We start from the raw sequence: 23,696 nt of genomic DNA, 5'->3' as shown, positions 1-23,696 counted from the left end.
AAAAAAACTACACCTACTTTAAGTCCATCATAGGATGGATAAGCTAAGCTCCAGATTCAAGGAATCACCCTGTACTGGTTTTCCATTTTATGTCAATCATTATTGAAGAAGATTGATCGCCACCACCAGATCGATCCTTCTTCGAGGAAGCAAGCCATTTTAACACACAGTAAGTGACCACCATAAGACCAAATCTGACAGTACATAGAAGAATATATGCATCTACACCCTTATAGAGGGATGCAAACCCCTCCTTTTTCAGGATTTGAGAGTATGCATCCAGTGAACTCTTGTACTTGACACCTTCACCGCAGGTCATCATCATCCTTCTGCAGAGAGTACTCATTGGGTAAGTAGCCAAGCTAGCAGCAAGAATAGTCCCTTCAAGTAGGAAACGGTTCGCAGCCCAATCGTTCTGCAGAGCAATGTATAAACTTTCATCCACATATCAGAGAACAAACATCTTACTTACTAAGTCACGGATTCTGTTGAATGAGAACGCTAATCTAGATAATGATTTTTAACGTGGGAAAAAAAATTATAACAAGCCACATTTGTATGTTCAATAATTGCAAAAAGAAATTAATCAAGAATAACAGATTACAATAGTGTGAATATTTAGTGGTGATGAGTAGAAACTCGGAACCAAATGCATTCAAATAAGAACCTCAGCAATACTCTTACAAGTTCCTACGTTTCTACTAACCTGCAACCCAAGCAATCCAAGAAACAGCCCTGCGTTCGTGGCCTTAGTAATCCCAATAAAGGCCCAGCTATGCAAAATTTTTTCAAGAACTGAAACATTATACCCACGGTAAAGTCCAGCAATGCCATCCGATCTGATGGTTTTCTTGCAGACATCAACTAGACCATTGAACTGCCTTTTGCTCTCTCTGGAAGGCTTGATATCATTGGTCAGGCGTGTCTGGGCATAATACAATGGATGTGTAAAAAAACTATATGTAGCACTGGCAAGAGCCCCTGCCAAAGAGACACTTGCAAACCATTTCCAGAAACCATCTTTGTCTATCTTATAAAATCTGCGAATACTCTTTAAATGGCTCTCAAAAGCACGATTCACGACCTGCCATACAGATAACAAGTAGGCATGACTCATGAGGCTCTTTCTGAGAACAAGCAGCAGATTGCAATATATATATATAAAGGATTAGAAAGACAAGTTTTACTAAAATGAAAAAATCAAATATAATTTGTAGTCAAAACTTCAAGAGTTACTAAAAAATACTGGATAGTGAGTCTATAAAGATTATTACCACTCCATAGACATATCTAATGACATCTAGGCCGTTGCCTCTCCACAAAGAAATGATACCTTCATTCTTGATTACCCTGGTAAAGCAGTTCAGTTTTCCTTTGTAAGGCTCCAACAGCCGACCTGACTTAATCATCTCATTCTGGTTCTGGATCAAGAAGTTTACTCTCCCAATCGGAGCAGCTGCTGTCATGTTCGCTATAGTTGAAAATACTGGGAAAAATTTAGCTATAATAGAAACATTGCGTTTTTCTGTTGGCTGTCCTACTAAAACTTGTGGAGGAATCACAACTGATGAAGTCCTTTGACTAGCTAGCAGCAAAGGACCCCACTGTCCTCCATTCAAATATGGTCTTCCACTGCATTGAAATTGGATCCCTGATGCGAAGGATTTAGAAGAAAAATACTTGGTGAAGAGGTTAGGTTGACCATGTATCTTTTCAACTACAGATGGATGTTTTGATCCATCAACCCTTCTGCCACTCATTTTGATTTCCTGCAACCAATTTAGCTGGAAAAAAAAGAGTCAAAAAGAAGGATGTGTTCCAATAAAGCCAAAGAAAACGCCACACTCATTGAAAACGTAAGAAGCAGCCACCGTGAGAAGATAATGGGAAAACCATATCAGACTGTTTACATTCATAGTTTGAAAGACCCAAATAGGGGAATTGAGTCTTGGCCTAATCTAGAGTCTTGTCGTTGAATTTTCAAAAGTAACCTAATAGAACAGTCGATAAGCACAAACAGAATGCATAAATCAAATCAGACTATGTAAGATAGTTCCTATATTTTGTATAGAAGAGGCAGGTAGACAGACAGTGAATTGAAGCAAAATAATCTGACTCACCTCAAAATACTTTTTAGCTTTGTATTTGTATCCAGAACTACAATACCAATACCATAACCTGCCCCCTGTAAACAACGTAAATATACGATAAGAGGCTAATGATCTAGAAAAATCTCAAGAATGAAATTTTCTCATATTTAGTTGAGGAGATAAAGCTGTTGACTGTAGATAAAATGCTAAAAGTCCTAGAATCTTGGGATTTAGTTAAAATTTTCTGTTCTATTTAGTTTAGGAAATCAAAATGTTGACATGACAGTAGGATCATTCAGATATTTATAAGATCCTTAATTTAAGGAAGATCTTGTTAGAGTCCAGTAATATAAAAGTTCTTCCTCCTAGGTTGTAAATATTCATTCGAGTAATAAAAAGAAAGAAAACATTCTGTTTTCATACCGTCCAACAAGCTGGTCTCTGTTTCGGCAAGAACCCCAAATGAGACCCGGAGGAAAAACTGGGCAGGCGAAGATGAGAAGGCACTGTCTGTGGATTCTGTTGTAACAAGAAAGTACGAGAGTGCGTATGAGCTGCACACTCTCTGGATCATAATCCCAGTGTTTTGATTTGGGCCTTGGGCCGTGACCATCTTTTTCTGGCCACTGTTGGGCTCTCTGCCGTGGATGTCGCAGTCTTGGAGTACTGCGGCTCCGTTGATGAAATCGACAGTGCCTGCGATGTAGCAGTTGATATAGAATTGGCGATTGGAGTGGACGACAGAGGGTTTCTTGGTACGCAATCCTGTCGCATAGGTAGAACGCAGGGAGGTCTGACAAAATATCACCACCACCTGTACTGTTTTCTTCCCCTGTTTTTTTTTACAGCTTAAATATGATAGAACCCTAATGGCATCCAAACCTTCTTATTAGTTAGGAAATCCGGGGAACATTAAGCAGAGTATTAACCAGAGTTATTTAAGGCTACACGTACATAGCACAAGTACTGCATTTCTACAACAAGAATGTCCTCAACATCAATCTTACCCCAAAACCTCATCATGGTGCATATCTAAGGAAAGGAACTTTATACCAGCTGATCAAGAAAATATCAGCACTTGAATCACGGAAAAGGTTACTACTTAGCATGGCAAACTGCAGCATGATTTAAATCAACGTCCAAAGATGGAGATTCTCACAAAACCCAAGTTCCCCTAATTTTGATGGGAAGTGAGATCATCCTCAGAGTTGTAATCTCAGATGATGGGGGCAAATACATAAATCCATGATGAAAAGGAAGCATCATATATAACTTCGTCAAAAGAGGGGATCCCGATCGCAATCCCAAAGTTACTAATATTTACAATTCTTTCATAAGTATTAACATTTGCTATATGAAATGTTTCCTGAGGATGCAGGCACATCAAAAGGAAATTATGAAATCCATTGCATGTTAGAACTAGAACCATATTCCAAAACCTCCATATCTCCGGTGAACCTCGACGGGGCCTATTTCCACAACTTGACACACTGGTCATGGCTAGCAGAAGCAACCATTCCAGTCTCCATTGAATCTGCAAGCGAAGCAATTAACCCGTCGTGGGCTGGAATTGTCCATGTTTTGCTGCCCTCGGTTGGGTACCAAAGTTGGAGAATCTGAAACCAAACTTACCCAAAGATTCAATTAGACAATACAACTCATAACAGAGGCGAAACACGTACAGAAAGATACCAAAGAAAAAGAAAAACAATGAAAATATGATGCTGATCCTACGCTAGTTAACAAATGAGTAACTAGCATCAGAGGTGATGGGCAATTAACGAAGTTGCAGCCTCGAATGTCAGCAAGGATGCAAGGAAACAACAATCTATCTTACGGTAATAATGTTGTTGGAATACAATCACCTGGTAACCACCAATGATCAAGAGTTTTGGAAATCTTGGATGAAATGTGCATGATTGGAACTGGTTACCATTCGAACACAATTCACGTGTACATTTTCCACCTGACACAAGCGACCACAATCTGGCACTGTCTTCACTGACAGAGGCAATATATTCCCCAGTTGTATCCCAACAAATTGAAAGGACTTCCTTGGCATGCCCCTGATATAATTCAAAATTGAGCCAGATTTAAAGTATGGAGAAAACCAGGATCTCAATGCATGTTCAAAGAGTCACCAATAAAGACTAACTCAAACGGTTGAATCTCTAGACTTACCTTCAACTGCAGTCGGACATTGTTAGTTTCGACATCCATAACATTGATATTATTTCCAGCCGCAGTACCCAGCATCTTCCCAAATAGAGGCTGAAACCTGACTTGCTTGGTAGCTCCCTGCATTTTTCCCACAGGAAGATCAAAAGAAGATTGTCAAAAATTCAATTTAACCTGGTAAATGTTTACCATATATAGCAATCCTTAAAAATTACATCCTGATAGTAGTAGTAAAACCTCCTATTAAGTGTGCAGTTGGTGGGGGGGATGCAAAGACATTGTAGTGTTAGCTTTAGTATGTTGCAATGCTATTTTCAGATTCCAAGTATTTCAGGCTTAAATTCGGACCTTCAAAACTTGTATGCATGCACCCCTATTTACATTCCACAGTCGAATCTCATCATTACTGTCACATGAGCAAAGTAGATCCAGCTTTCTTGGGTGAAAATCCAAAGACATTACTTGCTCGGAATGCCCAAGAAGCTTGACAAGTGATTTTCTTGTCTGTAGTAAAAGAAAGAAGCAATGTCACTAGTAAATGAAGGCTAAAAGTAATTACATATAAATAAAACAAAATGCGAGAGAGGAAAAAAAATCATTCCTAAATCTAGGATTTTATATGTTGGAAAACAAGACCAGGTTTGTAAAATAGAAATGAACAAGATGAGAATAGAGGAGTCAAAGGCATTATACTCGGGCTGCATCCCATATCTGCACAGTTTGATCAAAGGATGAGGTTGCAAATATAGTTGAACTCGGTTTAAATCGAACATCTGTAATGAGGTGAGAATGCTCTTCTGATGTATCGATGAAATTGAATGTTTCCATGTTGCAAATTCGAACCTATCAGTAGAAAGTATCAGTTAGCATGATGTTATTGACAGAGATTGAATACTAGCTAAGAACAGTAGAACAACTTTAGAACAAGTTTTCACATTTATAATGTTGACCCACCTTCTTTTCATGTCCAGCACTAGCTAAAATTTTCCCGTTGGATGAAAAATGGCAGCAGAAAACCTTGCTTCTGCTTGAGTGGAGGCAACCAACTTCTTTGAATGTGAAGCCTAGAGATGGTAATTCAAATAACCAATTTTAAAGCTAACAGAAGGTGATGCTATTTTAAAGCTAAAAAGTGAAATGCACTCTGTGCCTTTTAAGTGAACCCTAGACATAAAAGCTGTCGAAGGCATTTGAATGTGATATAATATACTGGGACCATGTAACTGACCTATATTGAAATTTTCTTTGTGCGATATTCATTTTTCATTTATTCCAAAAAGTTATATAGTTGATGCACATCACACAAAAGTTTACATGCAGGATATCAACTTAATTTGGCAACCGCAAAACAGTCGTACTCTAGAAGGCTTTGTCCCTTACTTTTTGGCTCATTTTTGTCACACGCTGTAGTGCTGCAATTTAAAGCGCTAAACGGATCATCTTTGCTATCAACATGATCTTCTTCACGGGTACAAAAGGAATCGACATGGTCACCCAAAGGTTTATCATCTTCGGTACTCTTGCTCACCTATTGACGGGCATTGGACACAGAAAACAACTTTAAGAAGATTAAAAAAAATCCTACTTAGCTAGGCTTACAACCAAAAGGCATGACAGTAGCATCTCAATTAAAGCAATATACACAGCAATGGAATTACAGTTTATTGAGGAATATGATGTACCTTTTCTCCAGTGCTTAAATTTGACAATGTTTTCCTCTTTCTTACAATCTGATACAAAACCAGAAATGCTTATTTCATATATGTAACTAGAGAATCATAAACAAAAGCACTACCTTCCATGAGTAGTAAAGAAGTACCACTAATGCTGCATTAATTTTTCCAAAAAAAAATCATAGAAATGAATGTTTTAATACAAATCAATTGACAGCTTTACTGCTTCACAGCTTAACAGATCATGCTCCTTTTCTTTAATAGTTGTTATATAACAGTTAAGAATAAAACAGAGGTTGGGCTTCATTGTCTTTTGGAGGTGGTTTACTGACCCAAGTGTATGCCAGGTAATAAAATTGGAAGGGGCAAGGTATCCCTGAAGGAATAATAATATAACACACCACCATGAAGCAACTTCTTGGGTTTTCTTCTCTTTTTTTCACGTGGGTAAGGGGCGTGCTATTTCTTGACCGATAGTGTTCCAACACGGAATAGATCATACTCGGCTACCCAACTTTTAGACAACCAGAATGTGAAGTAGCGACCATATTGACATAAACTATTCAGAACTCCTCACATGTTACAATCAAGAAAATGACAGAGAGGCTAGTACTTCTTGTGTCGAACCATTCAAACCCACATTATAGCACAGGTAACAAGATATTTTATTGCAACTAATGCTTACCCAGTACCTTAGATGAGGAGGAAACCATCCATAAAACAAAGAAGTCAAGCATCTGGCACCCAAAAGTCAATTTTAACACTAACCTGTCTATCCTTGCTACTTGACTCACTCTTGGTAGGACCATCTGTAATGTCACGATCTTCAGGACGAGTGAGCATGGGATGTCCAGGAGTGCATGTCAAGGCTCTAGCCAATAGCTGATATTGATGTTGTGCTGTCAACATCTGCAACTGCTGATTATGATTTGGTGCACGAAAAGGAGACTTTAATACATAATTCACCAAACCATAAGAAAAATGAGACGAGTCATAGAAAGCACTTTTATTAACAATATGCAGAACTCAACAATTAAAAAATAGGAAATTACGAAGAACACTGCTTAAAGAAATCCATAAGAAGTACTTGATAAACCACGTACATTTACAGGCCTTCCACTTAATGGTAATGGATTGACTCCATTGTTTATCCCTGTAAAGATGAGAAGTCACTACTGGATAAGCACTAGAAAATAGAAATAACATATATCATGCAGCGAAACTTGCAGTCCTGCTCATATTTGGAAGCCACTAGGGAGAACTCGACAGATATTCAGGAGAATACTGTAAATTTGAAGATGATTGAAACACCTAATATTTGTTTATCACCATGTTAGGCACTATGAACCTGAACTTGCTCTGAACTACCATGATTATGTGCATCATATAGCACCTGGACTATCAAATCATTGAACTAAGTGAGTTAGTTCATGCAAAGGCATACATATTTTATTGGTGAAACAAGTCAAAAATATAAGTAAAATGTGACATGAAACGAATTGAAAGCAAACTAAAAATACTACATATGCATTGATTCACCCAATTCCATAGCACTAAACAATTTGCAGTCCTAAAAGGAAAAAATTTGCTAAGCTGATTTTCCAGAAAATAGACTCGGAAGCTAAAAGTAGGATATGGGCAAAACCTGGCTCGAAGGGTCCAGATGAGTCGTGCAATCTATATGGATTTGGATCCACAGATATAGGTCTCCTGAAGCTAAAATCAAATATTGCTCCCTGTTCCATAAGCAAATGAATTTAGTTGTCAATGAAATTCTAGCAGTTTCAAATAATTTAAATTGAAAGTGCTGCGGGAATTAGATCATACTCTCACAGATTGATGTGGATTCTCGTTACTAGTTTGTTGATTCGAATGTCTGATATACATCAACGAAATTAGTAAGAAACTTCCTTTACAATAATGTTAGTCATGCTCATGCATGCAACCCTCTCAGTGCAATTATCACATTCTCAAGTTTGAAGGTTCTTGGCAAAGAAATCAGAATGTAAAATGGGGAACGACTGATAGCACAACTCTCTTAATATGATATTGGCACGTCCTGCAAGTACCTTGAACTGGTAGGCATCAACTTTGATACGTTAAATCTGTGGATGTCAAGTAGCTGTAAATTTGCATCAATATTTTGTGTAGGATGCCTACAGTGCTCCCCCTCATAGATTCTAGCAGCCAGTGCACTAGAGGCCTGTTGCCCCAACGTCCTATAAAGGTCAGCATCGAGAGGTAACATTCCGAGCCTCTGCTTATTTTTGTGTTCTGATGACACTATTGAATGGATACTTCGTTGCTCAGTCCCCGTCATCTGTACGGTCTGAAATTCAAACAAAAGATCATGTATAACATACCATCTCACCATCCTGAAGAAGCACATTAATACTTCAAAATCACATGGCTATCACCTTAGCAGATGCTTGTGCTTTGGTCTCCTGATGCTCCATTTGCCTATGGGCGTATACATCATAAAATATTGACCACCATTCATTTAAGAAACCTTCAGGTGAATCAATCACTAAAAAGAAGATTTCCAAATGTCTAGTCAACAATCAAACAACTTATGCCAACATTATGAGGATTAGAATAATAACTCACACAATTACCATCTTGCAATCCAGAGACTACGCACTACCCTTCTATCAATTATAGGTAAATAAACATGGCCCCACATAAAAAGGACAACTTAACAACATTTAAAGAATACATACATTCAATTGATATTACTAGGTTTATCTGTTTTCCAGAAATTAAACAACAAAAACCAGAAAATAAAAAAGTGCAACCAATTCAAGAAAAAAAAAATCAAGTCACAAAACCTCAATCCAACGATGGAAAGATTAACAACACAATGAAACGTCAAAAAACATGTCATAAATAGCTTAAATTTGTTCAATCATTCTTATTCTGAATAAGTTCTTCAACGGGAAATAAAAGAAAACTAGAAGCAAGAGCGCATACCCACAGGATGATTACCAACATCAGCCTCTTCTTTGAAAGTTTCAGCAGCCTTGTGCATATTCTTTTTCACCATATAATCATGTACGTATAGGTCAAGCCTGATATCCCCAGATCAAATAAACACAAATCAAAGATTTACATTGTACTAAACACGTTACAAGAAGGGTTTGATTTACATTGTACTGAACACGTTACAAGAAGGCGATAACAAAAAACGAAAACGAAAAAGAAGAAGCTCGCAAATCAATGCCACAAATAACATTAGAGCAAATAAACTTACATCTTCTCTGCATCCCAAAACTCATCAACTGAACCCATGATTGCCCCTAAATAACCTCTTCCTTCAACCCAAAACCAAGAAAAAGAGAGAGAAGAAATCAGAGCACGAAATTAACTTCCCAAGCAAGCTATATATACAAACAAGACAAGCAAATACAAAAACCCAAATAAGGATTACGCACCAGAAGAAGTCAAAAAACACCAAAACCCATCTGGGGTTTCTGAAGAAGAAACGCATGGAGAAAGAGAGAGCCGTACCTGAGCTAGTTAAGCAGCAAGTGACAGTGCCATGCAAAAGAGAACCGAAAAAGAGGGCGAGACAAAAAAACAAACTTTGGCATTTTCTTCTACAGTGAGACCCATTGGGGCTTTTATTTTACAGGGTAAAGTAAAAGGAGCGCACCGGCCACCGCCTGTGTGTCCATGGTGGACCCCTTCGCAACAGTGCTGTAAATTTATTGGTGAAATTTGTGATGTCGGCTCACCAGTATTGCCATGCCAAGTCACTCTTTTTCTTCTTTTTTTTTTCTTTTTTTTTGGTCAATTTTGTGTGTAATCCTAGTCTACAAATTGTTAAAATTTACTTAAAATTTAAAATTGTGCCTACTAAATTTTTTTGGGTGACCATATAATCACTCAACCGAGCATGTCATTTCACACCATGATGACGACAGATAAGATGGAGCCGAAACCCATGTGGAAAAAATATGACTCATAACCCTTTCCGGAAGTATGGAACTAGGCAAACCCTAAGGAAGTACTCCTAGTTGGTTCGAACTCCCGACCTAAACGTCATTCATCTTAAACTCGGAGATATAACCAACTAAATTATTACTCACTTGGTTAGAGCATAAACAAGAGAAGGTTGAAGAAGGTTTAAGTTTAATTAAACACAAACATACAAATGCCTGTATTTAATTAAATCAGAAAACTGCTTAAGCAGTGAAGATTTTAAATAGCAATATGTGAAGGGTGGATGCTGAAATCAATGATATTAACGAAGTGGGACAACAATCCTACTCAACCCTTCCTGTTTTTACACCATTTACTATCAAATCTTGCTCAAAAACAATGTGAATTAATGTCATTAATTTAGCTGTTGAGAAATTAGGTATGATTGATTCTGTACATCATTGCAAGTCAAATATGGAAACCAAGCTGCAAATTTCCAGTTTGTCTTTCCTCACATAATCTTTCAAGCTAAATTTGTTAAATTTTAATCCCAATAGCTGTTCTTTCATTAACTATGACCTTCATTAGGTTTTAGAAGCAGACTATAGCAATGGAACCTTATAGCCCACGACACAACATTCTGAAGAATTGAACTTGGCCTTTGGGCAACCCTTGCTTGCCAACCCAGAAAGATTCTTATATTTTTTTTAAAGCAAAAGAACCAAATGGATAAGATAGAGACATCCAGAGGCCACATTATGGAATAAGTTTGGCATCTTCCATCTGTAAAAGATGAGAATAACATCAAAACATAGAGAGAGGAAAGGAACTTCCAATTAATAGAATAGGGGACGGGAACTTTATATAAATCTGATTTAAGGAACAGCTGAATACATTCACTTTTGCAACATTTGAAATCATTGGAAGTTAAGGAGATGAAATTCTTGTTGCAGCTGCCATGCTGCTCCTGTTTCTGCTTCATCAAATCCAAAAAGAGCAAACATAAGGTGAAGGATGCAAAGAGTGAATGAGAAGCAACTATCTTGCCAGGATCAGACCAGAAAGAATAGAGGAGCTTCAATAATCTGCTCATCATTCTTCCAAGATTTTCTTCTCATTTCTTTATGTATGTCTGCATCACTGTGTATATATGCTCTCGTCTAAACTGTCATAATGTAAGCACTCTTACAGGTCTTTCCTTTGGTGATGATTCCTTCTACTATTAATGGAGTATGGATAATACTGACAATTTAAAAACTCTTCTCTCTTCTCGGTTAACTTTGGTGGTCATTCGGTAATAAGTCCATCTCCTTCAGTTGATGCTCAACTGAAACTAGACCCGTCTCTGCAAGAAACCTGCAGGGGAAGTTTGAATTGTGAAAATCACTAGTCAGTCACGATATGAATTCATTCTTGTTGTTCCTCTAAAACAAAACAGAAATTAAATGCATCTCAAGACTTGCTTCCATCAAGTAACTTCCTTTCCAACAAGAATCAATTGTAGAACCGAACAGAGGACAAAACTGGCATTTAAGAAAGTATATTTCTTAATCATATCTTGCTATTGCTGTTTGTGGACTAAACCAGTTGAGCAATCAAGTGCAACCTTTAACATTTTACAGATAAAAAGGATAACCTTTCTTCACTACAAGAGTACAAGTATCTCCTAATGTTGCAAACCAGAAGCTGTTTCTTTTTCTTTTTTAACACCATATCAAAACAATATTTCTAACACCGATGTACATCAAACAAATTTTGGAATTTATGGATCTGAAACGGCATCATAACCACGTGAAAAGAAGCAAGATATGTAGACAGGTCATGTTTCTTGACAGCTTACAAATGGCAAGCAACCAATAATGTCATCAACTTTAATGAGAAGTCGTCATTCCCGATGAAACATTTCATGCCCCTCTTTGATCATCTAATGAAGATCATAGGAAACTAAAAGAAATGCATGTTAAACAATTAATACTTTCACAAGTAGTTTGATACAGACGTATAGTGCAACTCAATCTCCATTCATAAACATCTTATCAACATCCTCCACCAGTAAGTAATTTGTGCTTCTAGACAACCCATTCTCAGTTTCTCATTCTTTCAGAGAAAAAGAGTGAAACCACAGTCAAAAGAATGTCTACATGAGTAATTTCTCAAACCTATAAATCTTAACTACACGAAACCTCCCTAGACAAGATATCATTTCACATGAGTTTTGCTGAAGAGTTTTCATTGTAATAACACAGACCAAGAAGAACTATGACAAGACATAAATTTGGGATGAATGCTAAGCTCAACAAATAACAAAATTAGCACAGCACTGAGATGCATAAGAGAATCACATAACCTAATTTTAGACCCTTTAACACCAATAGGAACTTGAAGCAATACAAATATGTTTAGAGACTGAAGTGAAAGGGAAGGAAGCAATTCGAAGAGATAATCAGAGCATATTGGTGACCTTATCAACAAGTTTGGAAGAAATTGAACAAATTAGTGAGCACATTTCTTAGTTTTACGTTTCATCTTCTAAAGACATGATTCTGTGCAATGAAATTGACCTTAAAGAAACGAATCAAACGATTTGCATAAACATCCATCACTTCGCCACCCATGCCAGTGCAAAAGAGGGGGAAAACCCCAAAATACCAGATAAAACACATCAACAATCAAAGCAAGAGAATTTCACTAGCAGCAGAATATTCACCTTTGAACCCGAAGTACACATGATTCAACACATGTACGAATTATGAATAACAGGAAATTACCAATTTAGAAGCGCGAAGAGGGAGACAGCGATCACAACAAGAAAACCAACATGAAGTATTAATGAGGAGTCGCTGGCAGAGAACGCTAAACCCAGCATAACAGCAAGACACAGACCGAGCATCAGAAACGTTGATCTTAGAGCGTTCCATGTGGGACCCTAAATCCAAACAGCAAACAATCAAGAATCCGATGCGCGCACAACAAATACACCGTATATACGAATAATAAAAGAAGAAGGTGATGAACAGAAGTAGCACTGACGTTAACGCCAGGAGCTAGCGCTCCAAGTAAGACTGCCGTTGTCGACGAAAGGTCTGATTTAACGGCCAGTTTTTGTTCCATTCTGTGAATTACTCAGATCTGAGAGTCGTTGCTAGTCAAGCGAAGGCAATTTCGAAGCAGAGGAAGAAGAAGGAGAGGCAAATTGGACCGAAAAAGGCCTCCACTAATTTGGGCTTCGAAGAAATGGGTTATTGGGCTTAGTAGGCTAGTTCAACTGTCTTGGACCAATAAGAGATTGGGCTTATAACTCTATTGTCTAGCCTGCGAGCTATGGACCTACAGTAATCTATTCTTATTCTTGACCCTCGTCCATAGTTTTGTTTATATTTCTGCCCTACAAGTATTTTTCATTCCAAAAACCTCCTGAAATCACAATGCCAAGTTGCCAACCAGAGCAGCAGAAACAGGTTCTCCTCTCTACTTCTTAAAAAGAAAAGCATTTACATACAGATTCACAGATTCATAGATTTCATATGTTACATGTAAACTTCAAGATGATATATGTAAGGCCTATGGAATCTCACGCATAGGCAGAGGAGGAAATCCCAAAGAAAAAAGGCAATTCTTGCAATAATCAGATCAACAATCTTCTGCAAAAACTTCAATTTCCCATATATGCCGGACCTCCGAGGGTTGGATCCCGCTGGAGTAGCCATTCTCGCTCTTTCAGGTAATGTAGGAGGGGTGGTGGTTCATCTCTGAAGTCTGCCCTACCACCAACCCCATAAGGATTTGGTCTTTCAAAACCATTAAAATTCCTGCGTCTCTGTTGCTCCACTCCATAAACAAGAGGGAAGCTGGGATAAAATGGCGGAGGCCTATCCGCATACATCAGTGGATTAGAAGTCGACGGTGCTCGCCATTGATCAGAAAGATCAAACCTGGAAGCATCACGAACATTGAAGTTTTCTGGGTTCCTAGGAACATATGAATGAACTGGCTGGTCACTGTTGACTCCCTCAAGACTCTTACCTTCTCTGTATTTCCGAAGCCATTCCGAAGAAGTCATTCCTCCAGATGGTGAATAGCCATGCATGAAGCCTGGGACACTGGGACAATAATCAACTGGTCTATGAGTAGTAGCCATCCAACTCGGGAAACCATTGTCCTTTAATGCATAAGTATCCGTTTTGCCTATATTACTGGGGCTCATCTGGTCAGAGAAATTCGCTTGAAGACTTCTAAACCAAACAGCATCATCAGGTAATGAGGGGGCAGAAGGCACTGGTGCTGAATAAGGAGAAGGGTAATATGTGGTTGCAGATACATGTCCAGAACTGATGATAGAACCCTCATTTTCACTGACAGAAAGATCATGGAAGGATTCCTCGATAGGTGTCAACCCGTGTCTATTCAAAACATTCTTCTTTTTTTCCCTGTCATTGTTCAAATTTCCTCTATTGAGAACCCAGGAACTGAGTGAAGGAGGCCCTGCACCAATCGGCATTTCTGAAAAAGGGTGAGCTGCTGTTTCCTTTATAGGAGACTCTGTCTGCTTGACTGCCTTGTTAGAACTGAAATTACTCAGGTCAGAATGAAATGTGAAAGAATCTCCCTCAGCCTGGTTTTGTGCTATTAATAGCGACGTAGCACGCCGTAGACATTCATCAGCAGGAACTGTTTGATCACCCGTGTTTTTAGACAACATTTTATCATCACCATTAGAACCATAAAGTGGAGCTGAATTATATCTAGTCAGAGGTTTTAATAGAATGACTTCTTCCTCCTCCACAGCTACGGATTTTCCATCAACAGAACGTTTACTTAAGCTTTCCTCCTCAACAATCTCTCTATCACATCCCTCTGTGACCCTGTAGATATGCTGGTGAGGCTCTTTTACTTCGAGATCATTACAGGTGGATTCCGCCTTCTCTGATTCTGTCCTCGGTAGAAAATCTGCCCCACCGAATTTGATTCCCACTTCATCATACAAGATCCACTTACGAGTGTTACTTGATCTCACAGCGATCTTTGTTGCAGCACTAATAATGCGGTGAGCCCGGAATTCAGCTCTGCTTTCAAAACTTTCTGCAAGTCCCCATTGAGTTGAAAATTCTAGTGAGACATGAGCACAAGTAATTGGTGCAAAGCCCCTTAACTCATAGTCTTCCCAAAGTGCAGTACTATTTGAAGAAATGACTTCACTAGTTTTGGCACCAAGCTTCTTCAGAAGTTCAATGAAAGCACCAAAAAAGTAAGACATAGCACTTAGACTCTTATCATCAGTCCCATATTTCTCTGCGTGATCAAGGACATTCACCAACCATTCGACAAATACAAGCACAGCTGGTAAAAGCGGAAAAGAGACCAACTTATTCGCCTTCAAACATCTATCAACAAAACGTCCCATGAAAACGAATGTTGCTGCCATTGCCAATTGTATTAACTCAAGCTGATGCAGATCATTTTTGTCCTTTGAGCTATTTACTTTTGGGTCCTTAAATAGATTATCAATGACAAAAATAAAAATGGAAACAACTTGAAGAGCACGGAAAGGGCCTGCTCTAGCTGAGCCACTGCATTGATATGATTCCAAAGAAGCTTTCAATTTTGTATCATCCAGTAACATCAACGCATCCAACATTTCTACAGTGGATGCAAAAGCCTTCGGGAAGTCCTCCAATCTGCCTCACATAATCACATCAGTGGTGGCAGAAAACAAGAGGTCTTAAGAAGAAACCAAGAATAGAATAGAAATTGGACAAACCAAACATCTGAAATTTTAATGAATTATCGGCAAAAGCAAAAACAAACAAGAATGAGATATATCACACAGGCTTGAAAGTCTTCAGCAATGACATCTTGAAGCAAGCCATTCATCTATTTGCATATATTTAACTCAAAAAAATAATTTCACAACAAAAAAGTAATATCTCTATTTTGCTTGAAGAATTCTAATGAATTCAGTTGAGGAACGTTTGTTAAAAAAAAGATAGAAAGAGCCAATCCAATACATCTAGAAGTCTAGAACACACACTGACTTTTATTCATACCAATAAACAATGATAGTGATGTGGCAAATACTGAATCACTCCGAAGTACAACCAAATCTTCTTACAGCTGGAACTCTATGAACTTTGGAATCCAATTTTAGTGATTTTCACAACTCCTGTCTTAAAATGGTTGTCCAACTACAACACCAAACATACTCTTTAAATTATTTATTAATCAATTTCAAGAATTACTTCGATATTAGTAAGAGACTACAATTGACTAAGAGAAGCACCGAGGTTGGTGACTGAAAACAAGAACTATATTATGAAACGTCATTTTAAACTAAAGGTATAACGAACCAAAGTCATTCTGCAGAAACACAATATGTTATGAGATGAGAAGTACCTGGACTCTACAAAAAAGAAACTTGTTGACATGATGATAAGAGGCCACAAATTTGTCTCTTCCAAGCCATTACATGCAGCCTTCCCCACATCGTTTTTTGAGTCACACGAACGTGATGTGGCCCGGACAAAGCTTCTTTCATACGGTCTTAAGAAATCAAAGTGGCTGTCGCTATAAAGGGAAATCAAATGAGATGACCTGTTCTGCAAGATCATAAGAAGCAACTAAGAAATGCTCACATATGAACCAATCAGACACATCTAAGTTAAAGATATGAATTATATGCACAGAAAGGGAAGGGCATTATAAATTCATACCCTTTCAAATAGCAAAATGAGGTTATTCCACGCATCTGGAAAAGGTTCTTTTACAGCTAAACTTCGTATGCAGTGGTACAAAGCAAGAAATTCATCGCCGACATAGGTTGCCAATACTGCCAACTGAAAGTGAACATGCTTAAATCAATAAATATCAAAGGGTAATGTTAAAGTCACGCATTGGTAGTAAAGCATCCATCTTCACAAGAATAAGCATAAGTAAAAATCATTGAAAAATGAACCGATGCGAAAGAATTAACGTGAAATACCTGATTCTGAGGGTTTCCACTATCAGGCCAGATCATTGTTGCTTCTAAGTAGTGGCTGGCTGCAATCGACCAGTTGTGCCTCTCTACGCCAGGTTTTCCATATTGTTCTCTGTATCTGGCAAGATCTCCAAGACAAACTAGAAAGCGATGGCATAAAAATTGGGATATCCGTACTTTCTTTTGTTCAAGGGTAGTGGACATGCAACCCCCTTCAGAGATGGACAACTCTTCTGGTAGCCCATAACATGTCCTGAGTTTGACGATCAGACTGCTATAAAATTCAGCTGCTTCTGAAAGAAATGAATTAAATCTACCTACATGATTGTCAGAACTCTTCACAGCAGCAACATTTTGTGGTGCCATTAATTTTGTAGTCTCTGAGTCAATGGAACTTCTCTTTATTATTTTACGGAATTCATCAATATGCTTATAGTGAAGCCTCCATAGAGAATATTCAACATCTTGATGTTCTCGTTCTGGAACATTTAGCAGGATTTTCTCATAGCTAGAACAGATCTTTCTATATGACTCTTGAATATCGGACTGCAAGAGACCTTTTGTTTGAATCAGTGCCCACAACTGTTTTTCTGCATTTGAAACCTAAAAAGACAGTTTTGACAATCAATTATGGACTCAGAAAAAAATTTATCCTGTTGAAAGTTGTAAATAACGTCCAACTGCAGCAATAGAAACTTACCTCAACAAGGAAATTTTGTTTTTCCTTCTGATCTTTGATGCCAATGGGGGAATTAGCGCTCATGATTATAGTTGAAAAACTTCTTTTAGGTTACTCTGTCTTCCCAACATGAAAGAGAGTGTGTCATAGCAGCAATTACCTGTTATTTGAAAAATCTCAAATAATTGTACAGGAACAAAGCAAATAAGCTAATGAGAAGAGGATTTCTCCCTATATCACATTTGTCCAAAATCCCAGCTAATGTCAAACTCTTAGGAGCATGGTGTCATTACAACACAAAAATTCATAGTGGCAGACAAATGGACTTGTTTCAAGCATATCAGCACAAGAATTCAAAGCATTCCACCTGTTTGAAGACCCATAAATGAACTGTTGCAGGTTATAAAGTAGTAAAGCTTACTTCATCAAATACAGAGGAAAACAAACAGGAATAACTTAATCCCTAAAATATATCCAAGGCCCTCCACATATGAAGAGCATATTGGAAATGCAACAGAAAACGCAGAAGCGAAAATTCCTTTTTAATTTTACATGTTCAAAATCAAGTAAGATGATGTTTAAGGAATCGATCAAGTGACATCCACAAACCACCGAATTCAAGCTCTAGACTACTGCAACTTGACCATTTCTAAGAAGATAATATACTAAGAAGATAAACATCAATAAGTTGAGCGCTGAAACAAGTATTTTATAGGCATAGATATGATAATTTCGAAATCTAATAGACACCCATAAGGCTTTTTGACTTAGATGTTCGAGTAATTGAGCATTACTCTCAATAATTTGAGGTCACAAACAGATACTCTACAAGAGTGTCATAGATTATTTACAAAAGTTAAAGAAAACAAAGGAAATCCACATGGAGTGAAAACCAGGCATTTCACAACCATGCGTACCAAATTGCCCAAATTAGAAACGGAAGAAAAAGAAAAACAGCCATGGCAACAAAACTGAAAGAAACCCATATCAAATTTAGCAATAAAGATGACACAAACCATGTTCCTTTCGATCTTCACTAACAGTCCTATCGAGAAAATTTGGGCAAAAATAGAGGGAAAAATCTTTAGTTGAAAGAGAACATACAAGGACAGCAACAACGCGTAATCTATTAAGTCAGGACCAACTGTTGAAGCAGAAACCAAGTCCAAAGCACCCAAGCAGAGGCACATACACAGAGAGGAGGAGCGAAGCGCGGGGATTGGAAGCAGCAAGAAGAATTAGGCCACCCGAGCTGTTCACCAGTTGTGAAACGAACAAGGTAAAGGGGTGCTAATGATGGGACTCTCCATCTAACCAAATGTTTTAACGACCGAATACCTCTGTTTCTATTAATTATTATTCGTCTACAGTTATTTTCACGACAAAAATGACAAAAAGTAACTCCTCGTCGTCCTCATCGTCATCATATTATCTTGACTAAATTGGCTGAGGATTCCTTGCAATTCAAGCTAAACCTATCAATTTGTTCTTTGTCCCCAAGATTCTGCTCAACTTTACTGGGCTAACCCAATTCAAGTTGCCGCACAATGTTCAACAAAAATACTTTCTTTGGCGAAAGAGAGGAAAAAGTTGCCAAATTTAAGCTTATGATTGTGCAGATATATCATGGGACCACCAAATTTTGTCATGGGAGAGATGAGCTGCGGAGGACACAGCCGGACATGTGGAGTCACTGGCGTGTAGCCTGGTGGGTTGTTGAGTGGTCTTGTATTGTATTTGTCAAATGTCTGCATAGTCAATTACGTGCTTTACTAACAAATCCCCCCAACCATACCCAACAAAAACATTAAATATTTTTTGTCCAAATGTTGAATATCTTCCATAAAAGATAAGAACTTTGAATAGTAAACTTGTGGAATGGAAAGCGAGTGTTCTTTCATGGATTAAATTACAGAGAAGCTTCCTCCTTCTGTAGCGAGTGAATTTACATGGAAGTTGTCTCCTCTCCTGGGGTCCCTCTTGACTTGCTGAAATCTGAAGTCTGCCTACATAAATATCCCAACCATTTCAAGCATGATTTGCCATGGCAATCAATGATATGAATACGTTGATTTCATTACAATAAAGTTAAAGAAATTATTATCATGGAATAAGTATAAGTGGGTCTACGTACACGTAGTGGTGGTGTTAGGTTGCTTACTTGGACACACTTTCAAGCCAGAATACTAACATTACTCTCAATTATCTGCAACCTAATTAAAAAGAATGTATGCTTCATGCCCTGCTAACTTTAATCCAACCAGCCATCTTGTTCCAGTTATGTCAAATGCTTTGATAGACACACACGATTTCATATCGATCATGTACAACATGTGAAACCCATGATTTTGCAAAGATTGTGTGTATTCATATTAGTATTTGAGATAACTGTGATAAAAAACCATGGAAGCTTAGCATTTGTGAAGGTGGACCCTTTGGATTAAAACAGCAGGTCAATCACTGAAAATAATAATTATATTTTGTGTCGACATTTTGCAGTTTTCTTCCATGATCCAGCGTGATATACTAAAATATCAATTTTAAAATATTATCCCAAAAAAGGGATTATGCTACCAATACACATATGCCACATTTGCCACAAATCTTTTGAATTTTGATCTTTCTCTGCTGTAGTCAAAGTGGACTTTCAGTTTAACCGGCCTAGGAGAACCCAAATTCTTAAACAAGCCCAACAGATTAATAGGCTGGGCCTGTTTGATTGAGAGTCCTAACCTAAGGTCTATTAAGCCATGATAGCCCAACCCAATATGCTGCCCCTGGTCCTTTGTTGGAACAAGCAAATCAATTCCCTATACCATCAGTTGAGGCCTCCATATGTGCAGGGTACAGGAATTTTAAGTAATGTGAAAGTTAAATATCATAAAAATATATATATATATAAACAACTCTTGTGCACAAAACTCTTACAATACACAATGTCGGGAATACATAAGATGTACAGAGTCTTCTCTTGGACCCTCTGCATGATATGCAGAGTAGCTTTTTCCCGGGGTTTGAATCTGTTACCTTTAAGTTGCACTTAATCACATGACTGCCAGAAAGAACTTGAAAGAAGAGTCTAAAATGCAAGTAAAACCCTATTTCACTCATTACACATCAAGAACAATAAATTGCCTGATAACACCAAAGTCAATTGAAATAAAAGGCCGCCCTATAGAATGTGTACGTCCAGGACAAGAGGAGGCTGGAGTCCCAGTAGAGGTCCAACTTTGCTGCCCAACTCATACTCAAGAAAGCGAGAGCAGAATCAAGTATTTGGTAAACGAACACTCATATTTCAAAGTTGCTAGGCCCCCCCTTATCTTCAAATGTATTGATCCACTCTCAAGTTTCAACAAGACATCACATCATCCAGTACTAGGGCCTTTGCCCTCACTCCAATAACCCCACTATAATCTTATCATGAGCGTGTGCCTGTACATACGAATGCTGAAAATCTAAGCCAACAATGACCAAAAGTTCCATCACTGACATCACAGTTTCAGCTCTCCGCGTACCCAAAATGTGGAAAATATGGAGGTGAAGGGAGATCACTAACGACCGTTCATGATAATAATCAGATAAATAGCCTAACTTTATCCTTGTTCAGAAAGGATTCCTGCCTTTCTTTTTCAACTTCTGTTAGTGGGGATATAAGTCTTCATTTGTTCTTAATATAATAAGATGGAAGGTTTGATTCAGCTGCAGCCATTTGTACATGGGAAGTTTTCCATGAACCATCAACCTCCACTGGCGGAGTCTTAAAGCTTATCTAAGCATATTTTAGGTTAGTTTCCAACCTCAATAGTTAGAACACATATTCTACTCAAAGAAAAAGCCCTACAAAGTGGAATAAAGACCAACACAAAAGATTGAAAAGAAACTCTGCCTTCCGGCATGGCATGTGTAAAAGATGAATCAAGGAGAACCATGAAGGAAGGAAGATAAGAAAGATGACCTGATCATGATTGGCAATAAAAGACCAATATGTCTTCAAACAGTGGACATGAAAGTTTCAAATTTTGCAATTAACCATTGGATTCTAAGGGTCTATAAAACAATTTGATATTCCCAGAAACAAACAAAGATATATAAAAGAAAAAAAAAAACAAAGTGTGACCACACCCCACCACCATTGTCTTCATGCTTTTCCCCACTTTTCATCACTCTTTTCTTTTCTGTTCTTTTCTTTCATCATCACAAGTCCCACAAACCCTACCCACCTTCACTTTCTCATGTTTCCATTCAATACAGTCTTCGGTCCCTCCTGAGTCAAAAAATAGCAGACTTAAAATCAATGCTAGATCAGAAGATAGAGAAACTACCTTTGCATGATTGCTTGTACCAATATGGTCACCAAAACTACCAAAAATTTATTGCTCTCTAATAGATTCTATCTAGATCTCTCAACACCATAAAAACTTAAACAGTAACCATCAATGAAAATGGTAATAGCTCACATGCACAAGCTATCTTTATCCAAGTCCAACTTAAAGTCTACCATTATAGTATTAGTTGTGAAACAGTGTCTAGATCAACTCCAGTACAAACTAGACATGGTAGTATGAGTGTATTAAAAAAACCCAAAGAGTGCTTAAAATCCAAGCAGGTAGAATGGTTCCTCTCTTGGCATCTTACGCTCACTTGGCAAAACAAGAACAAGAGGGGCAATATTTCCTTGCTCATTTATCAACTCTTTCTTTAACAGCTAACAGTCTTTTATTAATTTCTAAGAGTTTCGGAACTGAAATAGATCTCAGTCATTCATTTCTGCATTTATTGATACACTAGAAAAGTCGAGAAAGATGAGTCACTTGACTCAACTAATGCAATCTATGGTAATCCATGAAAAACAGACTTGCAGTGTAAAATATTGGGAATTCACTCAATTTAGTAATCCAACCCATCAAACCAAACAAAAGCAAACATCACATCAATCAATACATAAAAAAGACTTCTAATTTGACTTCAAAGTTGTTGCATTGGATGAAACCCTACATTCAACTGAATAGCCTGACCATTCACCATTTCATCTTGGCCTTAACTTTCTCAGCAACCAAACACAAAAGGGAAAATGAAGCACATTACAATTGGATTAGAAGAGAATATCAGAACCCAAATAATATAATTGAAGCAATATTCTCTCGTCCAATTATCCAACATTACAGGCTTGACATTCCTTCTCCATTTCAACTTCTCTACAAATGCCCACAATATATTTTTAAAATTAAAAAACTTACAAGGAAAATAAAAATAAAAACATTATTCTTTATTTTGGTTTATTCAAAAAGAAGAATCAGTAGAACCTGGAACTCTGGGTGACGTCTCCGGAAAAAGCGGCAAAAGCCTCGGCTCCGATCCTCGCGGCGTGGTCGCGGGCGACCGATGCAAGTAAAAGCCCTTCTCTTTAATGGCTTTCTCCTCTGCCCCAGCATCTAATTTCACATTATTCACATTAGTACAGTTAAAATTCACAAACCCAGATCGGTCGAACGGGTCAGGTATCAACGGCGTAACCGGGCTGAGTACCAGAGCAGGGAAATCAAGAATACTAGGAGATAGGATCTCGGGTTTCCGGGGGGAGAATCCGGAGTTATTTGGGTTAAAGAACGGGTTAAGGGGGCTGATCTTGAAGTTCTTCAGGGAGTTTCTTCGCTCGTAAAGCTTGAACCCAGAGTGCTGCTTCATGGGTATAGATTTGATGGGAGGAATACTGTGAGTATGGTTCCTGGGAGACGGGTCGGGTTGATGCTGGGTGTTTGATGCGGGTTTGGAGCTTGCATTCTTGGCGGTCTCGGATGAACCAGTGAGCATTTGGACGACATTTTTGAAGTTAGTGGTGTCGGACTGGACGAAAGTAGTCGGGTAAGGGTTGGTGGATTCGGATCTGGTGATGGGATTCGTTGGAGGAGTCGGCGGATGCGTAGGGGTTAGGTTGTTATTATGAGTCTGCTGAAGCCCGTGAGTGGGGCTGTTTGTGTCGCTGCTGCTACTACTGGTCGTGCTGTGACTTGTCGGGGATGGAAGGAGAGATGTGTATGGGCTCTCATGTCTTCTTGGTAAGGTATCCATTGTTGGGTCTGCAGTATTGAACCTTCACTGCAGTCTCCCCACACACATACAGAGGGAGATTGTGGAGAGCGAACGACAAGATTAGACGAAAAATGATACTTTTTTACTTG

At 38.2% G+C, this 23,696-nt stretch overlaps 5 protein-coding genes across 11 annotated transcripts; all 5 read right to left on the bottom strand.

Annotated features, from left to right (window-relative positions):
• Window positions 1–19: 19 nt before the first annotated feature.
• On the bottom strand, window positions 20–3,110 carry LOC120005514 (ADP,ATP carrier protein 3, mitochondrial-like). Its single transcript, XM_038855178.1, has 6 exons — window positions 3,020–3,110; window positions 2,514–2,972; window positions 2,121–2,185; window positions 1,275–1,784; window positions 707–1,084; window positions 20–415 (listed from the first exon to the last, which is right to left on the bottom strand). The coding sequence occupies exons 1-6, from the start codon at window positions 3,108–3,110 to the stop codon at window positions 65–67; spliced, it is 1,854 nt and encodes a 617-aa protein (XP_038711106.1). The 3' UTR covers window positions 20–64.
• On the bottom strand, window positions 2,989–9,584 carry LOC120005065 (transcriptional corepressor LEUNIG-like). Of its 5 annotated transcripts, none has more exons than XM_038854500.1 (17): window positions 9,449–9,584; window positions 9,192–9,252; window positions 8,912–9,009; window positions 8,359–8,468; window positions 8,011–8,270; window positions 7,769–7,817; window positions 7,587–7,677; window positions 7,045–7,094; window positions 6,710–6,889; window positions 5,951–5,998; window positions 5,649–5,796; window positions 5,223–5,332; window positions 4,962–5,111; window positions 4,617–4,772; window positions 4,272–4,388; window positions 3,956–4,156; window positions 2,994–3,706 (listed from the first exon to the last, which is right to left on the bottom strand). In XM_038854500.1, the coding sequence occupies exons 2-17, from the start codon at window positions 9,227–9,229 to the stop codon at window positions 3,560–3,562; spliced, it is 1,953 nt and encodes a 650-aa protein (XP_038710428.1). In that variant the 5' UTR covers window positions 9,230–9,252; window positions 9,449–9,584; the 3' UTR covers window positions 2,994–3,559. The 5 variants fall into 5 exon arrangements, with proteins under 5 accessions (XP_038710432.1, XP_038710428.1, XP_038710431.1 ...); XM_038854503.1 differs by having other exon boundaries at window positions 2,996–3,706; window positions 6,710–6,850; XM_038854501.1 differs by having other exon boundaries at window positions 2,997–3,706; window positions 6,710–6,859.
• A 1,090-nt stretch (window positions 9,585–10,674) lies between these two features.
• On the bottom strand, window positions 10,675–13,053 carry LOC120004883. The gene is made up of 3 exons (XM_038854219.1): window positions 12,893–13,053; window positions 12,631–12,788; window positions 10,675–11,218 (listed from the first exon to the last, which is right to left on the bottom strand). Exons 1-3 carry the CDS (start codon window positions 12,971–12,973, stop codon window positions 11,137–11,139), a joined length of 321 nt encoding a protein of 106 aa, XP_038710147.1. The 5' UTR covers window positions 12,974–13,053; the 3' UTR covers window positions 10,675–11,136.
• A 180-nt stretch (window positions 13,054–13,233) lies between these two features.
• On the bottom strand, window positions 13,234–19,137 carry LOC120004882 (protein SMG7L-like). Of its 2 annotated transcripts, none has more exons than XM_038854217.1 (6): window positions 18,707–19,137; window positions 17,536–17,674; window positions 16,839–17,438; window positions 16,570–16,692; window positions 16,253–16,455; window positions 13,234–15,537 (listed from the first exon to the last, which is right to left on the bottom strand). In XM_038854217.1, exons 2-6 carry the CDS (start codon window positions 17,596–17,598, stop codon window positions 13,515–13,517), a joined length of 3,012 nt encoding a protein of 1,003 aa, XP_038710145.1. In that variant the 5' UTR covers window positions 17,599–17,674; window positions 18,707–19,137; the 3' UTR covers window positions 13,234–13,514. The 2 variants fall into 2 exon arrangements, with proteins under 2 accessions (XP_038710145.1, XP_038710144.1); XM_038854216.1 differs by having other exon boundaries at window positions 13,292–15,537; window positions 18,619–19,136.
• A 2,378-nt stretch (window positions 19,138–21,515) lies between these two features.
• On the bottom strand, window positions 21,516–23,696 carry LOC120004846 (VQ motif-containing protein 4-like). 2 transcript variants are annotated; one of them, XM_038854171.1, is made up of 2 exons: window positions 22,821–23,696; window positions 21,516–21,781 (listed from the first exon to the last, which is right to left on the bottom strand). In XM_038854171.1, exons 1-2 carry the CDS (start codon window positions 23,584–23,586, stop codon window positions 21,678–21,680), a joined length of 870 nt encoding a protein of 289 aa, XP_038710099.1. In that variant the 5' UTR covers window positions 23,587–23,696; the 3' UTR covers window positions 21,516–21,677. The 2 variants fall into 2 exon arrangements, with proteins under 2 accessions (XP_038710099.1, XP_038710098.1); XM_038854170.1 differs by lacking the exon at window positions 21,516–21,781 and adding an exon at window positions 22,254–22,712.

The sequence above is a fragment of the Tripterygium wilfordii genome, chromosome 9, assembly GCF_013401445.1.
Source record: "Tripterygium wilfordii isolate XIE 37 chromosome 9, ASM1340144v1, whole genome shotgun sequence".
NCBI lineage: Eukaryota > Viridiplantae > Streptophyta > Magnoliopsida > Celastrales > Celastraceae > Tripterygium > Tripterygium wilfordii.
Note: the sequence above shows the minus strand (reverse complement) of the source record. Positions and strands in the feature narration are given on the sequence as shown.

Coding starts and splice junctions, on each gene's coding strand:
- LOC120005514 (XM_038855178.1), bottom strand. CDS start 3,110: ATGAGGTTTTGGGGTAAGATTGATGTTGAGGACATTCTTGTTGTAGAA. Junction 2,186..2,513: donor AGAGACCAGCTTGTTGGACG/GTATGAAAACAG, acceptor CGTTGTTTACAG/GGGGCAGGTTATGGTATTGG. Junction 1,785..2,120: donor AAGCTAAAAAGTATTTTGAG/GTGAGTCAGATT, acceptor TTTTTTTTCCAG/CTAAATTGGTTGCAGGAAAT.
- LOC120005065 (XM_038854500.1), bottom strand. CDS start 9,229: ATGGGTTCAGTTGATGAGTTTTGGGATGCAGAGAAGAT. Junction 7,095..7,586: donor ATCTGGACCCTTCGAGCCAG/GTTTTGCCCATA, acceptor TCATCTTTACAG/GGATAAACAATGGAGTCAAT. Junction 5,333..5,648: donor TGACAAAAATGAGCCAAAAA/GTAAGGGACAAA, acceptor TACCATCTCTAG/GCTTCACATTCAAAGAAGTT.
- LOC120004883 (XM_038854219.1), bottom strand. CDS start 12,973: ATGGAACAAAAACTGGCCGTTAAATCAGACCTTTCGTCGACAACGGCA. Junction 12,789..12,892: donor CGCTAGCTCCTGGCGTTAAC/GTCAGTGCTACT, acceptor GTTTGGATTTAG/GGTCCCACATGGAACGCTCT. Junction 11,219..12,630: donor CTCTTCGCGCTTCTAAATTG/GTAATTTCCTGT, acceptor CTTCCCCTGCAG/GTTTCTTGCAGAGACGGGTC.
- LOC120004882 (XM_038854217.1), bottom strand. CDS start 17,598: ATGAGCGCTAATTCCCCCATTGGCATCAAAGATCAGAAGGAAAAACAA. Junction 17,439..17,535: donor AACAAAATTTCCTTGTTGAG/GTAAGTTTCTAT, acceptor CTGTCTTTTTAG/GTTTCAAATGCAGAAAAACA. Junction 16,693..16,838: donor GTGGAAACCCTCAGAATCAG/GTATTTCACGTT, acceptor GTTCACTTTCAG/TTGGCAGTATTGGCAACCTA.
- LOC120004846 (XM_038854170.1), bottom strand. CDS start 23,586: ATGGATACCTTACCAAGAAGACATGAGAGCCCATACACATCTCTCCTT. Junction 22,713..22,820: donor GACGTCACCCAGAGTTCCAG/GTTCTACTGATT, acceptor GGGCATTTGTAG/AGAAGTTGAAATGGAGAAGG.